Source organism: Gymnodraco acuticeps, unplaced genomic scaffold (assembly GCF_902827175.1).
Source record: "Gymnodraco acuticeps unplaced genomic scaffold, fGymAcu1.1, whole genome shotgun sequence".
Lineage (NCBI taxonomy): Eukaryota > Metazoa > Chordata > Actinopteri > Perciformes > Bathydraconidae > Gymnodraco > Gymnodraco acuticeps.
Window position 1 is genome coordinate 376,801 of NW_022989785.1, and position 23,064 is coordinate 399,864.

The following is a 23,064-nucleotide window of genomic DNA, read 5'->3' on the forward strand; positions in this document are numbered from 1 at the left end:
TTCCACGTTCAGTCCATTGGTTGTTGCTGCATTGGTTTGCTGCTGGTGGCCAATCTCTTGCAAGTAAAGAGTCTGGTCCTGCATAACAACAAAAGAGTGGTTTCTTTGTCCAGCTGTCTGTCCTCAATCCGTCCTCTTGTAGACAACCCACTGCACGGATTCCTCTGAAATAATAATAAAATATATGATTATAAAATGTACAACATTCAATAAATCTGAGCAGTTCCTTTAAAAGGGAACAAAATATGTTACGCGAGCAGGAATGTACACTTATTGAAGTACAGGGTTATGCTATAGGTTTCAGAGCTGGAGGAAGTAGGCCTACTCAAATATTGTACTTAGTAAAAGTACCAAAGTGTAAAAATACTCTGATATAAGTAAAAGTCCTGTATTGAAAATGTTACTCAAGTAAAAGTAAAAAAGTATTGGCATCTAAATATACTTTAAGTAAGTTGCTCACAAAGTGTCAGAAAACAAAACCCACTCCACCGCTCCCATGTTTTTTTTTGTGTTGCCATAAATTAGTCTCTCTCCGTTGGTGCGCTGGGCTTATGCTAATGCTAATAATGCTAATGCCAGCATACAATGGTGGCTTCACAAAACTTTTCAGAGTTTTACGGGCCGTGGTTTTCCAATTCGCCAAGCCAATCAGAAATTGGATCATTTTTATCCCCAGGAAAGTCCCTGCTCTCTAGCAAGGACTAAAAAGGGGTGAAAAAGTTCGCAAATCTTTTTGATGTGAACGCAAAATCCCAGGAACTATTCCTGGGAAAAGTACTCCGATGTGAAAGCGCCTAATGGTTGATCTGTTTGGTATTGTAAGCAAAAAACTTCACAGACATGGTATGGCCCTACAATATATTTTTCCAATATAGCATAGGTCCACTTTAAGATTAGTTTATAATTATTAACGTATACATATGTTAATGAAGCTGGAAAATAATAGAATATAATTGGGAGGGATGAAACCCTCTTTAATGGTCACACATGCAGAGCACAGCACACACAGTGAAATGTGTTCTCTGCATTTAACCCATCCTAGTACCAGGAGTCTAGCACTAGGACTAGGAGTCTAGTACTAGGACTAGCTATTGTACAGCTGCCCGGGGAGCAATGGGAGTGAGGGGGGAAGGGAGGTGTCCGGTGCCTGGCTCAAGGGCACCATGGCAGAGCAGGAGGTGAACTGGGACCTCTCCAAGTAGCAGTCACTCCATATTTTAGGTCTGGTCAGGGACTTGAACCGACGACCCTACAGCTCCCAGTCCAAGCCCCTACTGACTGAGCCACTGCCGTAAAGGTGGAACTTTACTTTATTTACTGCAGGGTATAGGCCTATTGTGAATTTAATCCAGATCTAACTAAAGTCTTATTTAAGTGTTGATATTATAGTTTATCATTCATCTATACCTGCAAAGTAACTAAAGTTACTATAGCTGTAGTGGAGTAAAAGTACAAAGTAGCAGGGACAAAAATGGAAATATTATAATTTAAAGGGCCCATGTCATGCTTTTCCGGTTATTACCCGCCCCCTTGTGTGTTATGAAGGTTTTTCTGCATGTAAACGGTCTGCAGAGTCACAAACCCTCAAAGTACACCCTGTAGCGAGTAACAAGCCGTTTAGGACAGAGAGTGAATACCGGTGAATACACAGAGATGCTGTATGAGAAACCAATGTGAGTTTGGAAAATTGCACGGTATAAATCTATTTTAGTATACCTCAACAATGGAATTATGATCAGTAGAAATGGCAATGACATGGGACCTTTAAGTAAAGTACAAGTACCTCAAAATTGTACTTAAGCACAGTAGGCTACTTGAGTAAATGTACACCACTGCAGGGTTTTAACGTTCAAGTTCCTGAAACGTTGCTTTTTGTACACTTGTATTTATGGGAGCGCAGACGCTTTTATTGTGAAGGATTAAGGGCGGAAGTGTTGTGCTGTGGTTCCTGGTTCCATGATGCAGCTTTCCGTTTCCGGTTTCCTCACGGTTTCTTTACACATCCGTGTTTTCTGAAGCTGGTGCTGTTGGTGCTGTTATGGACCCGTTTGTGAGTGAAGGGGATCTGGAGCCCAGCAGGTAACCTCACCTGTCCCTCTGTTACTGCTGAAAGTTCAGCTTCAGAATATACTGGATCATCGTCTGCTAGTTAGTGAGTAACTACTGTTGACTGCTCCAACGCTGGAGACATGTCACTCGTTAGTTTCATTTCCTTTAATGATTAATGTGGAAATCCAGTGGTGGAAAGTTCATTTACTCAAGTAGCATTTTATGCTAATTCATACTTCTACTCGGAAGCAGTTTTTGTACTTTTTTCTCCACAACATTTATTTTTCAAGATTAGTTACTAGTTACTTTTACAGCTTAATATTTGTAATACAGTAATAAATCAACTACTACAATATCGTTTACTATTATGGACTAAGGTGCTTGGCAGTGTAAATAGTTATTAAAGGTACCTTTGCCAGTTGTACGATTACAATGTAAAACACATTTATGGATCAATAATTATAACCCTGTGATATTATTATTTCTAAAACGGTTACTTTGGATGATGAGTACTTTTAGTTGCGGTGTTATTAATAGGCTACCTTTACTCCTTTCAGAGGCCAATATTGTACATTTCACTCCACTACATTTATTTAACACTCACAGAGGTTCAAGGGCTTTATTGTCAGATGCTACAGTGTAGATATGGCAACGAACATCTTAACTCCCAAGGCCCTCCAACATTGCAACATAATATATATATATAATATATATATATAGGACATTAAACAAGAAAAATAATAGTGCAAGAAAAAACAGTAGAATACAAGAGTGCAAATTATGTTGCAAAACCATTGTGTAAGTAATGCAGATGAAGTCAACTATACATGTCAGAAATAAATAAAGCAAAAAGCTAAATAATGCAGAGAATGTTGTAAGTGACCAAGTACATGCAGGAGTCTACAGTATACTGTGTATATATACACGAACATAATGTAAAATGAAATATTGTAGTGCAGACAGATGAATGCTTTGCTCTAATAATCTACACAGTACAACAAGTATCTCATCTGGTCCACATTGACAAACTACAATACGAATATGCTCTTAAATATTAGAGATACAACAGGATATTATAATAACCATACTATTGTAATACTTCCAAAAGATCCATTCTGCATACTGAGTATTTTTACATGAAATACAATTAGCCGATAATACTTCTGAACTTGATACTATCCTGAAATGGGCCATTGTGCAGATTGAGTGCTAATTGTTGTACTTTCAGTATATTTTGATGGCAATATCTTTGTACTTTTTCCTGGGTAATATTTTCAATGCATGACTTTTACTCGTAACAGAGTATTCCTTACACTGCAGTTAGGGCTGCTCGATTATGGCAAAAATCATAATCTCGATTATTTGGGTCAATAATTGATATCACGATTATTAAAAACGATTATCCATTTACTTTGAAAACATCCACCCATTTATTGAAAAAAGAAATGTGAACAGTATGTTTTTAACAGTTGATTACCCAGAACTTTAAGTATAATTCAACTGAAAAACCAATAAAAAAAATAAAGTAAAATAAGAAAAATAAAGAAAATCATTTTACTTCGATTATGTTGTTTTCATAATCGTTGCAAGCCAACATCGTAATTGTGATTTAAAATACGATTAATTGAGCAGCCCTAACTGCAGTATAAGAAAATCCCCCTCTAATGCCCCGGCCACACGAGGACGAAAACGGCTAAACGCATAGGATTAACGCAAACGCAACCGCTGGAGAAGCTGCAGTACATATGCAGGAGCCTGTACGTGGCGCTGTAACTTCCTCCACAAAAGCAGCGAAGAAGCATGGTTGTCATGGTTGCCCTTCTGTTTATTCTCCGCGGTGGGGGCCGAGGGAACCGGGCAGAGTTTTTCGCCAGTCAACGTGTATTAAAGTTGAAATCTTCCGACAAAATTATAAAAGTGCCGGTCAAAGGTCTTCTTTGTTATTTATTGAGCTTTAAAACAAATGAATAACGACTCTATATAATATAATAATAAAATACACGGAGCCTCTCTTTTTCCTCCCTCTCTTCGGACAGCGTCAGTGTCTGTCTCATGCAGCAGCTGATCCAGTAATGAGTGACCCGGCCGACAGTAAAAATAAACATATTTATAACTAGTTTAGGTAGTTTGAGAGGTGTCTCCGTCCTGTCAGATTAGACTTCACTCGCGTTTATGTCCATATTGAGAGAAAGATAAATAATCTGAATCTTCAGTGTGCAGTTTACTTTGACGCGGGGGTGAGCAGCAGAGGTGGGGAGAGGCGGGGCTATTGCCTCATCATTATCAGAAAATGATCGTATAGGGCGTACACACGGAGCCGTTGGACCCCCCAGAGCGTTGCGTATGCCGTTCTATCCACCTTGGGACCCGTTATCGTTTCCGCAGTCGTTTAGTGCCGTATTCGGTCGTCCTCGTGTGGCCGAACGGTCTATATGACACTAAACAGTAACGCAAACGACCGTTTTCGTCCTCGTGTGGCCGGGGCATTAAAACGGCTAAACGCATAGGATTAACACAAACGCAAATGTGGGGTAGGTCATTTTGGAGAAACCAGCTAGAATGCGCAAATCTGCCACTTCCTTCCAGAGCCCCTCCTCCAACACACACAAACGCGCACATGACCAATGAGGGCACGAGATAAGTTTGTGCACAGATGGAAGGCTGACAGGCAGGTAGGACATCCAGTTACTTTAGCCGGGCCGGCTCAGATGATTGGTTGTGCCTTTTACAGCGCCACGGCTTCCACAGATGACATTTTTTATGGATTTTTTGTCAAAGCACTTCAGATATTCATTGCTATCGGGATGTTAAGAGCATTCCATGGAATATAACAACAAGTGTATCTCGAGCCGGTTTCTCAAACTTACCTACCCCACCTTAGTACAGTTTTAAAATATTATAGTGTACTTTACTTACATTTCCATGTTGTAGTGGTGGAATGGAATAGGAACATTTACTCATGTACTGTACTGAAGTACAACTCTGAGGTTCTTGAGTATAACTTGTTATGATATACTTCTACTCCACTACATTTTGGAAACCAATATTGTACTTTTTGACTCAGCTGGAATTATTTCACATCTTTATTTACTTTATAGAGTCAGATTATTAGCTAATACTAAATGTTAATCTACTTCTACATAAACATATTGACATATAATTCAGCAGATAGTTACTGCATTTAGATATGTCACAGGTCCATAATGCGATAACATTTGGATTCATTGTGCAGCCCTACTCTCCGTAATGAGTACACTGAAGTGGAGGGGTACTAGTATCAGGGGACTGAGTTTGTGTTACTGACTAAGTTCATTGTTTGAGATTTATTTTTATTTTCAACTAATACAATTGTAATAGGTAGGGAATGAGTCCTTACCCCAAGTGAAGGAGTTCAAGTATCTCGGGGTCTTGTTCTCGAGTGAGGGAACAATGGAGCGTGAGATGGGCCGGAGAATCGGAGCGGTACTGCAGTCGCTTTACCGCACCGTTGTGACGAAAAGGGAGCTGAGCCAGAAGGCAAAGCTCTCGGTCTTCCGGGCCATTTTCGTTCCTACCCTCACCTATGCTCATGAAGGATGGGTCATGACCGAAAGAACGAGATCGCGGATACAAGCGGCCGAGATGGGTTTTCTCCGCAGGGTGGCTGGTGTCTCCCTTAGGGATAAGGTGAGAAGTTCGGTCATCAGGGAGGGACTCGGAGTTGAGCCGCTCCTCCTTCGCGTCGAAAGGAGCCAGTTGAGGTGGTTCGGGCACCTAGTTAGGATGCCACCTGGGCGCCTCCCTAGGGAGGTGTTCCAGGCACGTCCAGCTGGGAAGAGACCAAGGGGTAGACCTAGGACCAGGTGGAGGGATTATATCTCTTCGCTGGCCTGGGAGCGCCTTGGGATCCCCCAGTCAGAGCTGGTTGATGTCGCCAGGGAAAAGAAAGTTTGGGGCTCTCTGCTGGAACTGCTACCCCCGCGACCCGACCACGGATAAGCGGGAGAAGATGGATGGATGGATGGACAATTGTAATATTTACAGAGACAAGGCACAGACAACAGAGTTAGTTGAAGTGAAAAGGCAGGAAGCATAGTTTATAATAGCCTTCCTAAAACTGCAAATCCCATGTCAAAATAACTACAAACTTTATATCAAATAAGTTTGAAAACATCAAAAAGAAGTCTGGAGGTAAGTCATGTACAAGGGCTTAAAAATACATTACAATACAAACAATTGAAAATACAGAGAGAAAAGTCATACGGATCACAAAATAATATTTACTCTATATAATCATTTTAAAATATTTATAGAAAACCATGAAAGTCTGTTTTTTATTCTAGAATTGATTTTTTTTTGTTAACTCATAAATTAGAATCTGGAATTGACAAATAACTAATATCCTACTTTGATATTGTGCTAGCTGTAATTTGGTAGTGTTTGTCAGATAGTTTACAGATCTGTATCACGGTCAACTTATATTTTTGACTCCTGTTTTATTTTCTATTTTGAGATGTTTCAATTTTATAATTGTTTATTTTCTACTCTTTTAATTTCGTATTATGTGCAATGCCTTGTTTTACATGCTGCTGTAACGAAAACATGACCCGATGTGGGATCAATAAAGTATATCTTATCTTATCGATTGTTTAATCTGTTAGTAAATGATTCCTAAACGTCCTCCCCAGGCCAGAGTCCTGTTTGGACCAGCCCATGGACTCCAGCAGTGTCCATGAGGTGGTCCACGAGGTGGTCCACTTTGACTCCTCAGCGCTGCCAGGTGAGGCTCTGTCAGTCCTTCAGCCTCCACATCAAACCACACTTTATACGTGACCTTCTGTTTCCTGTCCCTGTCAGCCAAACATCACGACCCTGACACCACCGAACCAATCAGCTGCGGCCTTCAGACTTTAGAGGAGTTGTTGTCGTGGAAACGAAGCGATGCGAACCTCTTTAATGTGGCAGCTGTCCCTTTGGCCCCTCGGGACCCTCCCCTCGCCGCGAGTGCCCGTCGGACCCTGGTCTCTCACGACATGATGGGCGGCTACTTAGATGACCGGTATGGAAAAGAGTTCTGGTTACATAAAGACTTCTAGATATTAGTGAACCCGGAAATGTTGAGTACCGCAAAGTGTTATGTTAGAAATATAAAGTACGGGTCCCCAGCACATAGAAACTGCCGGATGCTAACTCCACACTTAATCACCTTCTGGTAAGAAAATAACAAATATACAAGCTTAAACCAAAGTCGTGTTATTTAATAAAGAGTTATAGCATTTAACAGAATCAATCATATTTCCAGCTGGAAAGGACAGAGGTCCTGCACGAGTAGATAGTACCAGGGTCTGACCCCGTTACACAGAAAAGCAATGTCATTTATACAGATGAGACACAGGAAGGAAGGCAATCCACATTACAGTCCTAAATTGGGTGGGGGGCAGACAGAAGGGGAAGCACAGCATGTTAATTACAAAAAAAATTGTTTTGCCTTTATTTATACAGGTGTAAAATCTCATTGAAACACAAGGTCTCATTTTCAAGAGAGACCTGTTCAGTGGTAACACTACCACACAAAGTTACAGACAGGACACTAAACACAGAGGCAACACTCAAATACAACATTGTAAAAAAAGTAGGCTTTTTTCCCAAGCACCGTGCGTACTGAGGGGACAGACAGAGTGATGTCATTTTGAGATGGTAGTCTATAGCTGTACTGTTTGTGTGATATGTAAGTGGATATGTAGAGGGGCAGCAGTCCAAGCATAGCGGTATAGATGAGTTTGTACCAGTGCAGTGATCTGCGCATTGATAGTGATGTCCAGTTGACTAAAGAGTACAGTGTGCAATGGTGTGTGAGGGGTTTACAGTTGGTTATGAACCTCAGAGCCCCATGGTAAACAGCGTCCAGCAGATGAAGGGAGTGAGCTGAGGCGTTCATGTACACAACATCCCCGTAGTCCAAGAGCGGCAAAAATGTGACAGCTACAAGCCGTTTCCTCGCACTTGTGGAGAAGCAGGCCTTCTCCACAAGCAGGGTTGGGAGGGTTACTTTATAAATGTAATCAGTTACTGATTACTGAATACATGGCTCTGAAAGTAATCCGAATACAGTTACAGTTACGTGTCACGTAATCAGATTACTTTTAGATTACTTTTGGATTACTTTCTTTTTCCATCACAGATGGTATGTTTTGGTGAACAGGAGACACAAAAAGCAAAAGGAAACTGAACGTGTTTTTACTGTTTTAATGGCTTATCAAGAGCACAACTGAAACATAGCATCTGAAACGATGTAACAACATAATACACTTTCTGGGGATGCAGCTTGGGATGTGAGGAGTGAGGGACACGGCTTAGAACGGGCGTGTCGCCTTCTGTCCTGCCAGTGTTGGCAGGACATGAATTAAAATGTCAAACTCGGACTTCATTTTAAGGACATTACGGCCAGGGGTGTAGAGCTATATTTGTTTAAGCACCGGATTGGCAAAACAGGAGAGTGTGTGCACCAGTCTGCCTTGATCTATGAATTCATGTCTGTGACTCTCACAGTATCTGCTGCCCACAGCTGTTTTATAGAAGGAACACCTCCTTCACTTCATGAAATCTCTGCAGCACCAGGAGGCAGCGGGAGGGTTAACTCAGCCTCTGAGAAGAGGAGCGCGCAGTGCCTTTCACGCACCGCCTTCATTGTGTTTACCTTCAGAATCATTAGAAAGGCTAAAGAGCGACCGCAGGCTGATGTGTTTTAACCACACACACCTCTACACACACACGACTTAAACGCAGACTTTTGTTCCTCCATGTTTTGTTGTTATTGTTTCACTGAGCGGACCCGCCCCTTTTTTTTCAAACGCTCCCTTTTTCGGTCCATCTGCGGCGGTAATAGGTTTTGTGCGCTGTGATGATTCGGCTGTACCTTTAGTAATGAATATTAAATGTTGTGAGGAAATCTTTCCACCAATAATTCCAATAAGTAATCCAAAATGTATTCACTTCAGGTTTACGAAAGTAAGTTTACTCGTTTTTCAAATGTAACGCGAGCTGAATACAGTTACTTGATTTTTGTATTCTGATTACGTAACGCCGTTACATGTATTCCGTTACAACCCAACCCTGTCCACAAGTTACATCCATATGATAATTGCCTGACAATGGTCAGGGCGACACCCTTCAGTCTGAGAACATTTCATAGCGAGGAAACCTACATATATATTGAATCACTATAAATTCCCATCATATAACTTGCATATGTTGGGCAATTTGCACGATTAGAATCATTATTGTTAATTAAAAGGCATCATAGCTAAACAATAGTAAAACAATGACTTGGCCGGTTTGGACAGTTTCTGAGTTTACAGAGTCCCCTAAATCTTCAACATTGACCCAAAAGAGTCCACAGAGTACAAATATTGGCATTTTCTGGTTAAAACTGCCATTGTTGATTTTGAAATGGTCAGAAATGTATTCAGCATCCTCAATAGCCCCCAAAACCACTCCAACATTGTCCAAAACTGCCAAGCTATTTTTTAACTATAGTTTCCATAGGCTATAATGCCATTCATTTTAATTAACAAAAATACTACTAATAATACACAGTATTTATATAGCGCTTTTCCTGGTTCTCAAAGACGCTTAATAACGCAACTAATGCTAATTGTGTAAATTACCCAACATATGCAAGTTAGCATCCGGCAGTGATTCCATACAGGAAAATAAACAGATGAAGAAACATTTAAAAAATAAACGTTTTAAAAGGTATGGACAATTTAATTTGATTGAAAAGAAAGAAAGAAAAGTGTCAATAGGATCGCTTCAACACTTCAAATAACTAGGTTGAGAGCTTAATACGTCCAACAAACAAAAGCACACACAGAACATGCCAGGCATATTTATTATTCCATATCCCAGCTGATTGTTCTCCATTTCATCTTATGCACCTTTGGATCTTTTGTGGCAATCATTTTTTCCAAAGTAAATTGTCTTTGCAATCAGTTTTTGTTGTCACACACTCTTTGTTGTTCAGCTTCACCCAGGGCACACACAGCGATGCTCCGTATGCCTTCTACCACTGGCAGTACATTGATATTTTCAACTACTTCACACACAACATGGTGACCATTCCTCCTGTCGTGTGGACCAATGCAGCACATAAACACGGAGTCGTCGTTCTTGGTGGGTAAAGAGCAAAGTAATCCTGAGTTTGGCTTCCAATCTTACATCATTTCAAATATAGTTTGATTGCATAACAGTGTCAGTGTTGCCATAATGGGGCTTCCTGACCTCCTGCTCTCAGGGACCTTCATCACAGAGTGGACTGACGGAGCGGTGGTGTGTGAGGCCTTCCTGAAAGACGAGGAGTCGTACCGGGCGGTGGCTGATAGGCTGGTCCAGATCAGCCACTGCTACGGCTTCGACGGCTGGCTCATCAACATCGAGAACTCCCTCAGTGTGAGTAACCTGATCCCAATCCATACTGACTACCTTGTACAGATATTCTTGGTCCCCTGAAGATGAAATATTTGAATCAGAATCAAGTTTATTGTTAGTGTGGATTGGGACATTTGTGAATCTGTGACATTTCTGCACAACCCTCCACTTATATAATAAACTGCTATTTGTCACATACTGTACTGTCATATATATTTGTAACCTCCTGTTACAGCTTTTTTTCGTATGTTTATGATGGCACCATCATACACCAGAGCAAATTCCTTGTATGTGTAAATGCTCCTGGCAATAAACCTGATTGTGATGGTGTGATGTCCTGTGTGTGCAGGAGGGTGCGGTGAAGAACACTCCTCTGTTCCTGCAGTATCTGACAGAGCAGATGCACGAGAGAGTGCCCGGCAGCCTGGTGCTGTGGTACGACAGTGTTCTCGAAAAAGGAGAGCTAAAATGGCAAAACGAACTGAACGAGTCCAACAGGTAGAGAAATGACAGTTAGAAACAGACCTCAATTCAAATCAAGCATTCTGACCATTTAGACGACCAAGGAAAATGATTAATTGATAACAAAACAACGCTTTATCTCAATCTCAGGGTGTTTTTCGGTGCTTGTGATGGTTTCTTCACCAACTACAACTGGACAGAGCAGAGCCTGGAGTGGATGACGGGATACAGCGGCCTCGATGGCCGCCAGGCTGACGTCTACGTCGGAGTGGACGTGTTTGCCCGAGGCAAGGTGGTGGGAGGAATGTGGGAAACAAATAAGGTACACACTGTGGTACACGTGTTTCTGTTGCTGAAGAAGTTTTCATTAATGTCAGTCCTGACTGTAGAGTGGTGCGGAGATTAAGTGTTTTTGTTGGTAAACCCAGCATCCATTGGTTTTTGGTATATTGTAGAAAATAAGATCTGTGGCAAACACACATTCTGATACTAGCCACGTTTTCTTCAACAGGGTCATCTCCACATACTTCCACCACTTTATGATTTCTGAAGTGTAAATGCAATAGTCATAAGTAAATAGGTAACATTAGGCTATAAACAAACTTCATCATAGTCACATGTCTGCTCATCACCACCCCTACACTAAAGGCTAGGGGTGTAAACTAAAGGTTTATTTAGTCACTTTGTAGCAGTCTCCGAGTTTATGAAACATAGAACCTTTGGATATTCAAGGTATTTATTTTTTGGTATTTACCATATTTCAAAAACAAAACATGAAAATCTCCTACATTTATTTTCACCACAGATTTTATTTTATGCTGCTAACCCTAACTACAAAAACGTTAAAAAAAACAACAACATTGACTTTGAGACGAAGGAACTGGAAGTGGTAAAATGCAAAATAATTTCCTGGTTTTTGGACTCATTCCTGCACCACTGTATTTCGGTATTCATAAACATTTTCTAAAAACCCATTGAGAAAAGGAGGGAGTGCAACAATGATAACTCATTCCTGCACCAATGATAACTCATTCCTGCACCATTGATAACTCATTCCTGCACCAATGATAACTCATTCCTGCACCATTGATAACTCATTCCTGCACCAATGATAACTCATTCCTGCACCATTGATAACTCATTCCTGCACCATTGATAACTCATTCCTGCACCAATGATAACTCATTCCTGCACCATTGATAACTCATTCCTGCACCATTGATAACTCATTCCTGCACCATTGATAACTCATTCCTGCACCATTGATAACTCATTCCTGCACCAATGATAACTCATTCCTGCACCAATGATAACTCATTCCTGCACCATTGATAACTCATTCCTGCACCAATGATAACTCATTCCTGCACCATTGATAACTCATTCCTGCACCATTGATAACTCATTCCTGCACCATTGATAACTCATTCCTGCACCATTGATAACTCATTCCTGCACCATTGATAACTCATTCCTGCACCATTGATAACTCATTCCTGCACCAATGATAACTCATTCCTGCACCATTGATAACTCATTCCTGCACCAATGATAACTCATTCCTGCACCAATGATAACTCATTCCTGCACCAATGATAACTCATTCCTGCACCATTGATAACTCATTCCTGCACCATTGATAACTCATTCCTGCACCATTGATAACTCATTCCTGCACCATTGATAACTCATTCCTGCACCATTGATAACTCATTCCTGCACCAATTGATAACTCATTCCTGCACCATTGATAACTCATTCCTGCACCAATGATAACTCATTCCTGCACCAATGATAACTCATTCCTGCACCAATGATAACTCATTCCTGCACCATTGATAACTCATTCCTGCACCATTGATAACTCATTCCTGCACCATTGATAACTCATTCCTGCACCGTTCTAAATGATGTGAAAATTCTTGTTTTGGTTGTCTACAGGCGCTGGAAATCATTCGAAAGCACAACTTCTCTGTTGCCTTGTTTGCTCCAGGCTGGGTGTACGAGACCCTCAGTGATAAGACCCAGTTTCGCAAGAATCAGGACAAGTATGATTAAAATCAGTAATAACACCTAAGTACAAACACTAGGGATGGGTATCGTTTGAAATGTATCGATTCCGATTCCGGTTCTGCTTATCGATTCCGGTTCTTATCGATTCCCCGTTTCGATTCCAAAATTGTAAAAGAAAGAGGTCAAACGTTTAGATGACAAAAATATCTTTATTCTTTTAAGCTTTAACTGACATTTTTCCAAATAAAAAAAAATATATGCAATACAAATGTATTGCACAATAGCTGTGCTTTATTTGAACTGAGCTATGCCTGTGGCAAGCTATTAACAGGCATTACACTGTGCCTTGTCTTTTTCTTTTTTAGTGTAGTGGAGCCTCACTTTAGAGCGTTTACGGCGATCCATCCATCCATCCATCTTTGGTGTTATGAAGTGACTGAGCTCGTGAACTGTCTACGGGAGGGCGGGGGGAGCCTCGCTGCGGGGCAACTGTGGACCTTTGTCGCCTGTCAGCGCAACTTACATGATGCCGTTTAAAAAAATGAAGGGCGGTGCCGGTGTTGTGTCAAATTATGCACCCCCATCATGAAATGCACCCCTTGTCACAGTAACGCGCATTTGTAACTGAAACATTAAGACCTTAAAACGATGCTTAAAAAAACGAAAACTAAACGTCCAGGTTTTTTTTAATGGTAATTTACAGACTGTGATTCGCTTAGTGGTAGCTCATATAGTCTTGATTCTTGTGGTTAAAGTTTTCGCTCCACTATTCGACACCACTACCATCAAAATACGGAGCGAAACATTTAACCACAAGAATCAAGACTATATGAGCTACCACTAAGCAACTCACAGTCTGTAAATTACCATTAATTTAGCTGGACGTTTAGTTTTCGTTTTAAGCATCGTTTTAAGGTCTTAACGTTTCATTTACAAATGCGCGTTCCCGTGACAAGGGTGCATTTCATGATGGGGGTGCATAATTTGACACAACACCGGCCGCCAGCGTACCAAGCCGGCCGTCAACAGCCCGCTGACGACCGGCCGTTCTGTGATTCTCCAGAACACACAGATGGCCAGTCCGCCCTTACCCTGTATTCCACCGGGTCACCGCGGCGCAAACGGACCCGGTGGAATACAGGGTCTACCGCGTTTAGGAACCGTTAAGCAGAACCGAAATTGTGTATTTTGTATGGTTACCCGGTACTCGGCATTTTCTTATCGGTTCTCATCTGGAACCGAGTTTCAGTTCCCAACCCTAATAAACACACAATAAAGAAGAAGATAACGCTTTCAGTGCATGTTAGTCAGTGGGGATGTGCTGTGTGCAGGTTCTGGGCTCTTCTGTCAGACTTCCTGAGCATCCATCGGCCCGCCTCACCCCTCCCCTTCGTCTCCTCCTTCTGCCAGGGCTTTGGGAAGGCCATCTACAGGAGAGGACAGGTACCCAAAAGCAGCCGCTAAGGGCTTTTAACTAGTAACAGTCCATTTATATGATTAATCCAGAGATACTAAACATGATGGGCCAGGAATCTGGGGGCCAGTTAATAACATTCTCTTGTTGGGGGGGGGGGGGGGGGTCCTCCCCTGGCACTTTCTTTTAGGTAAAAAGCTATTTTATTCTATATTGATGTTTTTTAATGCACTTGTAAACCTTATTTACATAAAAGGAAGAAAATTGTTAATTAAAAAAAAGTGTTTTCGTTGGAACAAGAAAAGATTGGCGTGCCACTTGGCACACTATTAAGCCCACTGTATATTGAATATAACAGCTTTATTTTTTTGACGATTTCAGTCATAATGCTACAAATACTTACATTATCACCATGAGATGTGGGATACGTTATCTTTTGAGTCTTTGCTTGCTGACTGCACATTTTGTGTGTGTGTGTGTGTGTGTGTGTGTGTGTGTGTGTGTGTGTGTGTGTGTGTGTGTGTGTGTGTGTGTGTGTGTGTGTGTGTGTGTGTGTGTGTGTGTGTGTGTGTGTGTGTGTGTGTGTGTGTGTGTGTGTGTGTGTGTGTGTGTGTGTGTGTGTGTGTGTGTGTGTGTGTGTGTGTGTGTGTGTGTGTGTGTGTGTGTGTGTGTGTGTGTGTGTGTGTGTGTGTGTGTGTGTGTGTGTGTGTGTGTGTGTGTGTGTGTGTGTGTGTGTGTGTGTGTGTGTGTGTGTGTGTGTGTGTGTGTGTGTGTGTGTGTGTGTGTGTGTGTGTGTGTGTGTGTGTGTGTGTGTGTGTGTGTGTGTGTGTGTGTGTGTGTGTGTGTGTAGCTTGAGGCGAGCAGGAGCTGGTTTAACCTGAGTGCCCAGGAGGTGCAGCCCCTGTACAACAACACACAGCTGGAGGGCGGGGGGTGGCTGAGCAGCCGCAGTTGCCCTGACGACGCTTGGAATGGAGGCTGCTCGCTGCTGCTGGAGGGAGTCATCCCCGCCACACACACATCTCCAGTTACTGCAAAGTGTGTGTTTGTTTCTTCCTCATTACATTTTTTAATGTTGAGGAAAATTAGATCTCTCTACTTCTACCTCCCCTAACACAATTGTCCCCTCATTCACTCTGACAGGATCTTCTCCCTCGATGTAATCCTGGCCCCCAAGACTCTGGTGACCCTCATCTACAAGTCATCGCCTGGGATCAGAATATCCCTGGAACTGAAGACAACAGACCCCAGTCAATGCACACACATGAACGTCCATGATGTCAAAGGTGAGTATCTCACCATCCATCCAGTGTCTGGTCTGACCATGATTCCGAAACATCAGCACGTTAGGACTCTTACTTACTGATCTGAGACACAGATTGTAATTTGCTCTAGCTTTGGGGGTCAATTAGTGTCTAACAGTGAGAGGATCATGTCGTAGAGTCCTTGGCCAAGATCCTTAACCCCAGATTGTTCCTGCGTTTGGTGGCAGGTTAACGTGGGGCATGCATTTTAGAAATGTTGCCAACCCCTTGTGGCATCCCCCATCAAATTGCATACTGGGTGTATGAGCCAAAATGCTACGTTAGCCTGTGTTTATTGTTTTATTATTCACATTTTTCATTTACACCACACACATTGGTAATTGATCGTTTCTGGTCATTTTCACCTGGGTGTGTTGTTTAATAATAATAAATTGTATTTATATAGCACCTTTCAAAACATAGTTTACAACATTTAACATACACGGACAGCAAGTGCATTTAACAAAATAAACTCAACTTGAGAATACATAGTCAAATGCATAGCAAATAATAAAACAGAAATACCGTACATAGAATGAGAATAAATGAAAAATAAAATAAAACTAAAAGTAGAATCACATAAAAGCAATTGTAAAAGTGAGTTTTTAAAGGTGACTTCAAAGAGCAGACAGATGTTGCAGTCCTGATCTCCTCAGAGAGGTTGTTCCAAAGTCAAGGGGCTCCTTTGTGTTTGGACCTGGACCTTGGAACGACCTTAGGGCTTTAACGGTTTTTAACTTGAATGATATTTCTTTATGTGCGGGTTTATCGTATGACAATGGGGATAAGCTTAGCTTTGAGATATTTGGTTGACCGCATGGTTCTGCTTGGTAATTGTTTGTTTATTTGCTTTATTAAATCTCCATAAACACTTGTTCCTGCTTCTAGTTCCTCGGTGCTGATGGTTGTAAAGGTTAATCACTTTTGTATGGTGATGCTAACCTTTAAATGTGTGTCTGCAGTTCCCCCTGTGTCTGCTGCAGGACTGGGTGATGGGCTGGAGTCGGTGAGCCAGTTCTTTCAGCTGTGTGGCAACCTGAGTGCAGGCGGCTGGACCATCGGGTAAGGTTTGGGGAGTAACGGAATGCATGCAACAGCGCTACTGTCATCCGTTAGAGTTTCAGAAAAGAAAGACGTAATTACATTAAAAAAAATTAAACTGGGGATTACTACCAGGATTACAATGTTACAAAACATCAAACAATTCAAAACGCTTTCACCGGGGGAACATTTTCTAAACAAAAGCTCACATCACCGTTAAGTGGAAGCTCTGCCTGCCAGCTATTAATAAACTCTCTTTATCCGAGGGGCCTACGTCTCATTTGAAGAAGCTTTTAGGGGTACGACCAACTGCTAACTGCTGATGTTTGCTAACTCACGTCAACTAACCTGTCTACTACGACTGATGTTACTTTGGGACTGTTTGAATAAAGTTTGAGTGTGAAGTGGTAATAGCATACTTAACAAAGTATATTTACGTGCATAATTGCTAATATATTGAAACATAATTTCAACAGCATGCAAGTTATTAAAGTAGTGGACGGAACATTGCTTGCTTTTTTTACTTCATCATCATCAAATTCAGTATTGGACTTTTTTTAAAACACTAAGAAGTAGTCACGTTGTTGTTGAATATCTTGGTTTCTTCTTTTCTAATGTTACATTGATGTGTTGTCTACTCTTTTTTGATCAGACTACAATAAGTAAAAGCAGTCTTATTGATATTTATTTGAGGTAATCCAAAAGTAACAGAAAGTAATCAGGATACATTACTTTAATATTGGGGAGGTTACATTTCTAAGCAGGTAACTAGTAATTGTAACAGATTACATTTTTGAATGAACCTTCCCAATTTTGCGGGTAAGGTAACTCTAACAGCTACAGTAAAAGGATGTCATGCTAAAGTCTTGGTTTCTCCCCCATGGGCAGATGTTCACAGCTGGAGCTCCGTGGCTGTGCTCTGCGAGAAGTCAGTGTGAGCATCCAGAGGGATAGAGAGGCGCAGGAAACGCCTATCAGCTGCAGAGTGGGAGAGATCCTGGTGAGAGCGAGGCCCACTGTCCCACAGAGCTTCCACTGACCTCCTCTTTACCCTTAAATGAACACCTGAGCACTTCCATTTGAAATGTCTCAGCACCAGAGGCACTTCATGTTGTAGCCTTTCAGAATAACAATCAGAATTACAATACTTTATTTGAATGGCCTTACTTTTTTATATTTCTTGTAAACCCTTCTTTTCATTTATTTAAGTTTTTTTGAAATGCTTTTAAAATAGTTCCATATTTGTAAGTGTTTTATAATAATGTTCATCTTCTGCTCTCTTTATCCAATGGTCACAACACTACTCAAAGTAGTCAAATCAGTCCACGAGAGTATACATATGGCCACTTTCTACAATTGCAATGTTTGATCCAGAGATGTCAGAAATGGATTCAACATCCTCCATAACCCCTAAAACCACAACAAATTGTCCAAATCGGACAAGCCATTGTTTAACTATTGTCTGCATAGGCTATAATGGTAATTCATGCTAATTAACGCAACTTATGCTAAATGTGCAAATTGCCCAACATATGCAAGTACGAATCCGGAGGTTTCTATGTGCTGGGGACCCGTACTATACATTTCATATCATAAAACTTTGGGGTACTCAACATTTCCGGGTTCACACTGCTGGCAACTAGACTATGATGTACTAATATATGCACAATTTTACAACGAAGCAAATTCCTTGTTTGTGTAAATTTACTAACTACTGTTGTGATAAATCTGACTTGGATCAGTTTTGTCTCCTCTTCTGTCTCTCAATAAGCTGATGGATGGAGCCAGTCTGCAGACCCCCCCTCAGCTGGTCAAGGGCTTGTGTATTTATGACGTGGTGTGGTTGCGTGGTGCTGGAACCTCCACCTCTCCCTGCCTGCACCTAAACGCCACTATGCACTGGGACTACCCCACGGAGTTTGTGCGCCACTTCAGGGTGTACTGGCGGCGGCTGAGAGGACCCGACCCCCGGATCCCCCCCGGTCAGCTGGCTCTGATGGGCCGGGCGTACTCTAACTTCTATAGAGTGACAGAGCTGGAGATCCCAGAAGCCCCCGGCCTGCTGGAGCTGGTGGTGGAACCGGTGATCAGGAAGGGCTTCCCGCTGCCAGAGAGCCACTGGGGCAGAAGGAGCCTCAGCTACACAGAGGCCAAAACAAAATGACTTAAAGATCTGAATGTCACTTCATTACAGAATGGGAAGGTTAACGACATGATGAACATTATTAAACTCGTGCCTGCAGAATAACTTATTGCAATTATTTTTTGACTGATATTGCAATTGCAATTCACGATTTTAGAAGAATTGTGGGTTTCAGGCCAGGTATAGAAAGTTTTGTAATCAGAATTCCCATTGTCATTGAAAAACATTCAATTTTTGTTGTTGCAAGGACCCATAGTTAAGTGTGTAGAATACAATTTATCAGTCTGGAAATCTGTACTTTAGCCTTTTACAAATGTTGTGCCTTTTGCAATTTGAATAATCCATATCGGGATTTCGATATATTCTATACAACAATTTGATTAATTGTGCACCCCTTCTTGATAAGGTAACAACCAAAGGATCATTATTCAATCGTACCAAGCGGTTTTCTTCAGGGCTACACCTGAATTCATAAACAACTGACAACTGGGCAAAATCTGTCCAGAGCTAAATTGAATGTGATTAAAACGTGAGAACAATTAGCATCTTGATCTTAAAATGTAGTTTAGCATTAAGATTGGAAACATGTGGAAACAGCTAGCCTGGCTCTGTCCACCTACCAGCTTAAGCTAACTATCGCATCATATCTCATTTGTACAAAAACTGTGTTTGGTTTAAAGGGTTTGAGGTACGTGAAGGTTTTGAATTACTGATGGTTGGACTAATTAAAAGATTCTGTTTTAATAAGTAAGCTTATGATGATGCTAAGTCAGGTTAGCTGCTGCCACCTGTTGCCAGCATTTGTGCTAACTAGCTATAGCTTTACATTTTGTGTTTAGACTTGAGTTGTATTTATGTCTTCATAAACAAGGATCATGCATAGAAAAGCCCAAATCTGAATTATGCCAGATTTAGCTATATGCTAATGTATATCTGAAATCCCTGGGCAGGAACACGTATAACAATCAACAAGCACTCAAAACCTTACATAGTCTCTCTATCACACTAACCATTATACATGAAAATCAACGTGTAAATACCATCACATTTATTTCTACAACTATATGAAATTAATATGAACTAAAAATATCAAAACCCGGTCATATAATGCTGATAAGACTGGTTGCTCAATATCCATTCCTACTCATTGAAGTCTTATTGTATTCCCCATATTGTTTAACCATTCCTTATGTTACTTACTACATGTTACTTGTATGTGCTGCAGTTACAGTATCTTCAGTCTCCTGTGTTGCCTAAGACGGCATTTGATAAAGGATCATTTACTGAATATTATATGAAGCATATAAAGGGCTAATATGCATGTTCTGTGCATGACGTTTGCACAATGGTCTTAATCATATTAACTCATATTACATCTCAGGTTTCTCAATGCAATGGTGTGTTTAAATCATAATCCATATTTAACATTGTACCGGTTGGCTGTATGGTGATGTATCGGGTTACAGACTTATCACTTGACAAGATTTACCTATCCAAATAGCCTATACCACATATTTACGTTTTCATTGGCATATGTGGATTCAGCACTTTTATACTTGGATCCACCAATGTGCTTTATATGATCAATCTATGTTAACTATAGGAGAACATTGTAAACTGAGGGAACTGAACTGAAGGATATTTTTTTAACGGTTTGTTAAAGACTAATACAACAAGCTACTACATCATGTGATCACTTTCTCATACAGTATTCACGGGCCAGCTCTTATTGGCTTTGTACTTCACTTAAATCAATTTGTCAACATCTTTTGAATTTGATAATAAAAATGATTTTGTTAATCAGTGTGAACATTTCATTGTGATTTAAAAAAGAATACAATACTTTGTAGAGACAAGTAAAAAAGTTCAACCTCATGATCTCAGCGCTTTGTGCGGAGCCAGAACAGCATGCGTTTGTGTAAATATGAGTAAAAACCTAAAAACTTGGACTAAAGGAAACTAGCCCAACTATGTAATGAATGTAAGCAATCAAACATTCCAAACCTGGTATACCTGCTAAACATTAGCATGTTGGCATTAGGGCTGAACGATTAATCGATTTTAAATCGAAATCGCGATTTTAAATGATGCGAATATCAAATCGCATTTTTTTTTCTTGTGTGTCAGTCATCCACACCAATCAGAAGTGCTGTGCTCCACATCCAAATGGCTTCCAATGGAGCTTTCCTAGATGGTTTGGTGAAACAAACCATCTGGGTCAGGTCAGTACTGCTCCATCACATGTTTCTATTACAGGGTGACTCTTAAACTGAAGCTTGACTTTAAAGCAACCCAACGGAAGTTTCATGTAAGTTTAGTTCTTTCACTCGTAGTTCGGGCTGCGAGGGTGCTAGAGACGGGAGCACGTTGATACGACCTTCCTAGCCGGAGATATGGCCGCATTTTACAATAAACTTCCGTTGGGACGCTTAAAAACAAATATCGCAAACGCAATTTTTGTCAGAAAAATCGCAATTAGATTTTTTCCCAAAATCGTGCAGCCCTAGTTGGCATACTAAAAAAGTCTAGTGTGGCCGTGGCCAATATCTCATTGATCCATTTATTTCCATAAGCTATAAGTTAAAGGTCACCTGTTATGCAAAATCCACTTGTTCCTGTCTTTTCTACATAAACATGTGTCCCCTCTGTGTAAAGAGATTCTGGAAGTTTCAAGAAAAAAGACCCCTTCTCTTTTTGTCCTGATCCATTTATATAAAAACCTGTCTGAAAATGAGCTGATCAGATTTTGGTCACTTTATTGTGATGTCATAACGATTTTGGCTTGTGTAACAAATAACCATTAGCCAATAACCAACCAAGGTAACCCCCAGGAGAGTACCACCTCTCAGCAGGCACTAAACATGGGGGTAAAAATTCCCGGCACTAAGTACTCTTTTTGGTGTGAACGCGACATAAGGGGTACTAACGGAACTAAACGGGAAAAGTACTCCGGTGTGAACGCGCCTATTGTGTTCTTTTTAACCAAATATCTCTCAGAGGGGCGTGGCTCCTTATTTTCATCTAAAGTAACAGACAGAGAATCAGCACTTTTGAAACAGGGCTGAAACCGAGGGGATTATGGGTAATACTGCAATGATCTGTTTGGTGTTTGGAGCCAAACACTTCAGAGACATGTTTTGTATATATCTGAGACCTATAATATATTGATGAAAAACAGTATAATAGGAGACCTTTAATATTATCTTTCTTCCATAAATGCAGCAAACCAAACATCCCCATGAGAATTATATTAAACATTTGTTTCATACAGCTTTCATTAAAGAATGACAAAACAAAAGTAGCACTCATTTCAGATGTGTAGTAAGAACAGTTGATGGTGTAGAGTAGACAAGGAACCACTCAGTGTTTACAAAAGAAAGTGCCTTTATTGTTTTTTGGCTGAAAGTTAAACAGGTCAGTGTTTTAATCACAGAGCTCAGAGTCTTGATTTGGTTTAGCAGAAAATATAAAAAAAAGGTCATGTGATCATAGAGATTGTCAGAGCTATTCCAGCTGGCATCAGAGTTGGATATTAAACCTGCCGAGTGATCATCTTCATCATCTGCAAGGCCATCGGGCCCTGGTCTGAGGGGATCTGGGACACAAAGACAAGTTTAACATCTGAAGTCAAAAGTCTCCATCATGAGAAGGTAACACGAGTTCTAAAATATCCTTAATAAACTGAACTGGATTAGTCTCCAAGCAGTGTCAAACATATCAAATTACCAATACGTAACAACAAATGCCAGTGTCTTACCATGTGACCTGCTTTGAGGATCCAATAGAAGCCAAAGTTCTTATAGGTCTTGCAGAAAGCTCCAGTAACGCCTTGGGAGGTGGGATCGTCCAGGGGGGTCCACCTCATCTTGTTAAAGACAGGTAGCCCCTCCCACTTCAGCCTCTTCACCCACAGCTCCTGACCTGTGACAGTAAAAACAGACCATGTGACAGGAAGTACAGACCAATGGCGCGCTTCAGTACCCATACTTTAGAGAGGCTCATTAGTTGTGTAGGCCGACCCAGAAGTTGACAAAAAGCAATGGGATTTTTTCCATTGGATAGGTTGGCATGGTTACATGTCAACACCGCTAAGCTAAGGGCAGATAATGTTTGGCAAGATGATTTTTAGTAGTCTCATATAGCCACTTGTTAGCAACCACTGATTTTAAGAAACAAAGATTTAGACAGTTGCCAGTGAAGTATTGCTTTTTATATTTTAGTACAAAACATTA

At 40.9% G+C, this 23,064-nt stretch overlaps 2 protein-coding genes across 3 annotated transcripts in view; one reads left to right on the forward strand and one right to left on the reverse strand.

Moving 5' to 3' along the window:
- The first annotated feature begins 1,964 nt into the window (after nucleotides 1–1,964).
- On the forward strand, nucleotides 1,965–20,632 carry engase (endo-beta-N-acetylglucosaminidase). 2 transcript variants are annotated; one of them, XM_034221605.1, is made up of 14 exons: nucleotides 1,965–2,079; nucleotides 6,717–6,808; nucleotides 6,886–7,087; nucleotides 10,052–10,200; nucleotides 10,322–10,476; nucleotides 10,805–10,953; nucleotides 11,068–11,239; nucleotides 12,859–12,965; nucleotides 14,262–14,373; nucleotides 15,195–15,382; nucleotides 15,488–15,630; nucleotides 16,611–16,710; nucleotides 17,578–17,689; nucleotides 18,461–20,632. In XM_034221605.1, exons 1-14 carry the CDS (start codon nucleotides 2,039–2,041, stop codon nucleotides 18,851–18,853), a joined length of 2,115 nt encoding a protein of 704 aa, XP_034077496.1. In that variant the 5' UTR covers nucleotides 1,965–2,038; the 3' UTR covers nucleotides 18,854–20,632. The 2 variants fall into 2 exon arrangements, with proteins under 2 accessions (XP_034077496.1, XP_034077504.1); XM_034221613.1 differs by having other exon boundaries at nucleotides 2,025–2,152.
- A 1,566-nt stretch (nucleotides 20,633–22,198) lies between these two features.
- Nucleotides 22,199–23,064, reverse strand: part of scpep1 (serine carboxypeptidase 1) — a 10,877-nt gene continuing 10,011 nt past the window's right edge. Inside the window, exons 12-13 of the mRNA XM_034221625.1 lie at nucleotides 22,590–22,753; nucleotides 22,199–22,427 (exon numbers count right to left, since the gene is read on the reverse strand). Coding sequence (XP_034077516.1) covers nucleotides 22,365–22,427; nucleotides 22,590–22,753 — 227 coding nt within the window. The 3' untranslated portion in view covers nucleotides 22,199–22,364. The remainder of the gene's footprint in view (nucleotides 22,428–22,589; nucleotides 22,754–23,064) is intronic.

Bases quoted from the DNA above. Each gene is read 5' to 3' on its own strand.
- engase (XM_034221605.1), top strand. From the start codon at position 2,039: ATGGACCCGTTTGTGAGTGAAGGGGATCTGGAGCCCAGCAG. The intron at 6,809-6,885 runs GTGAGGCTCTGT...TGTCCCTGTCAG, and splicing joins TGACTCCTCAGCGCTGCCAG to CCAAACATCACGACCCTGAC. The intron at 17,690-18,460 runs GTGAGAGCGAGG...TCTCTCAATAAG, and splicing joins GCAGAGTGGGAGAGATCCTG to CTGATGGATGGAGCCAGTCT.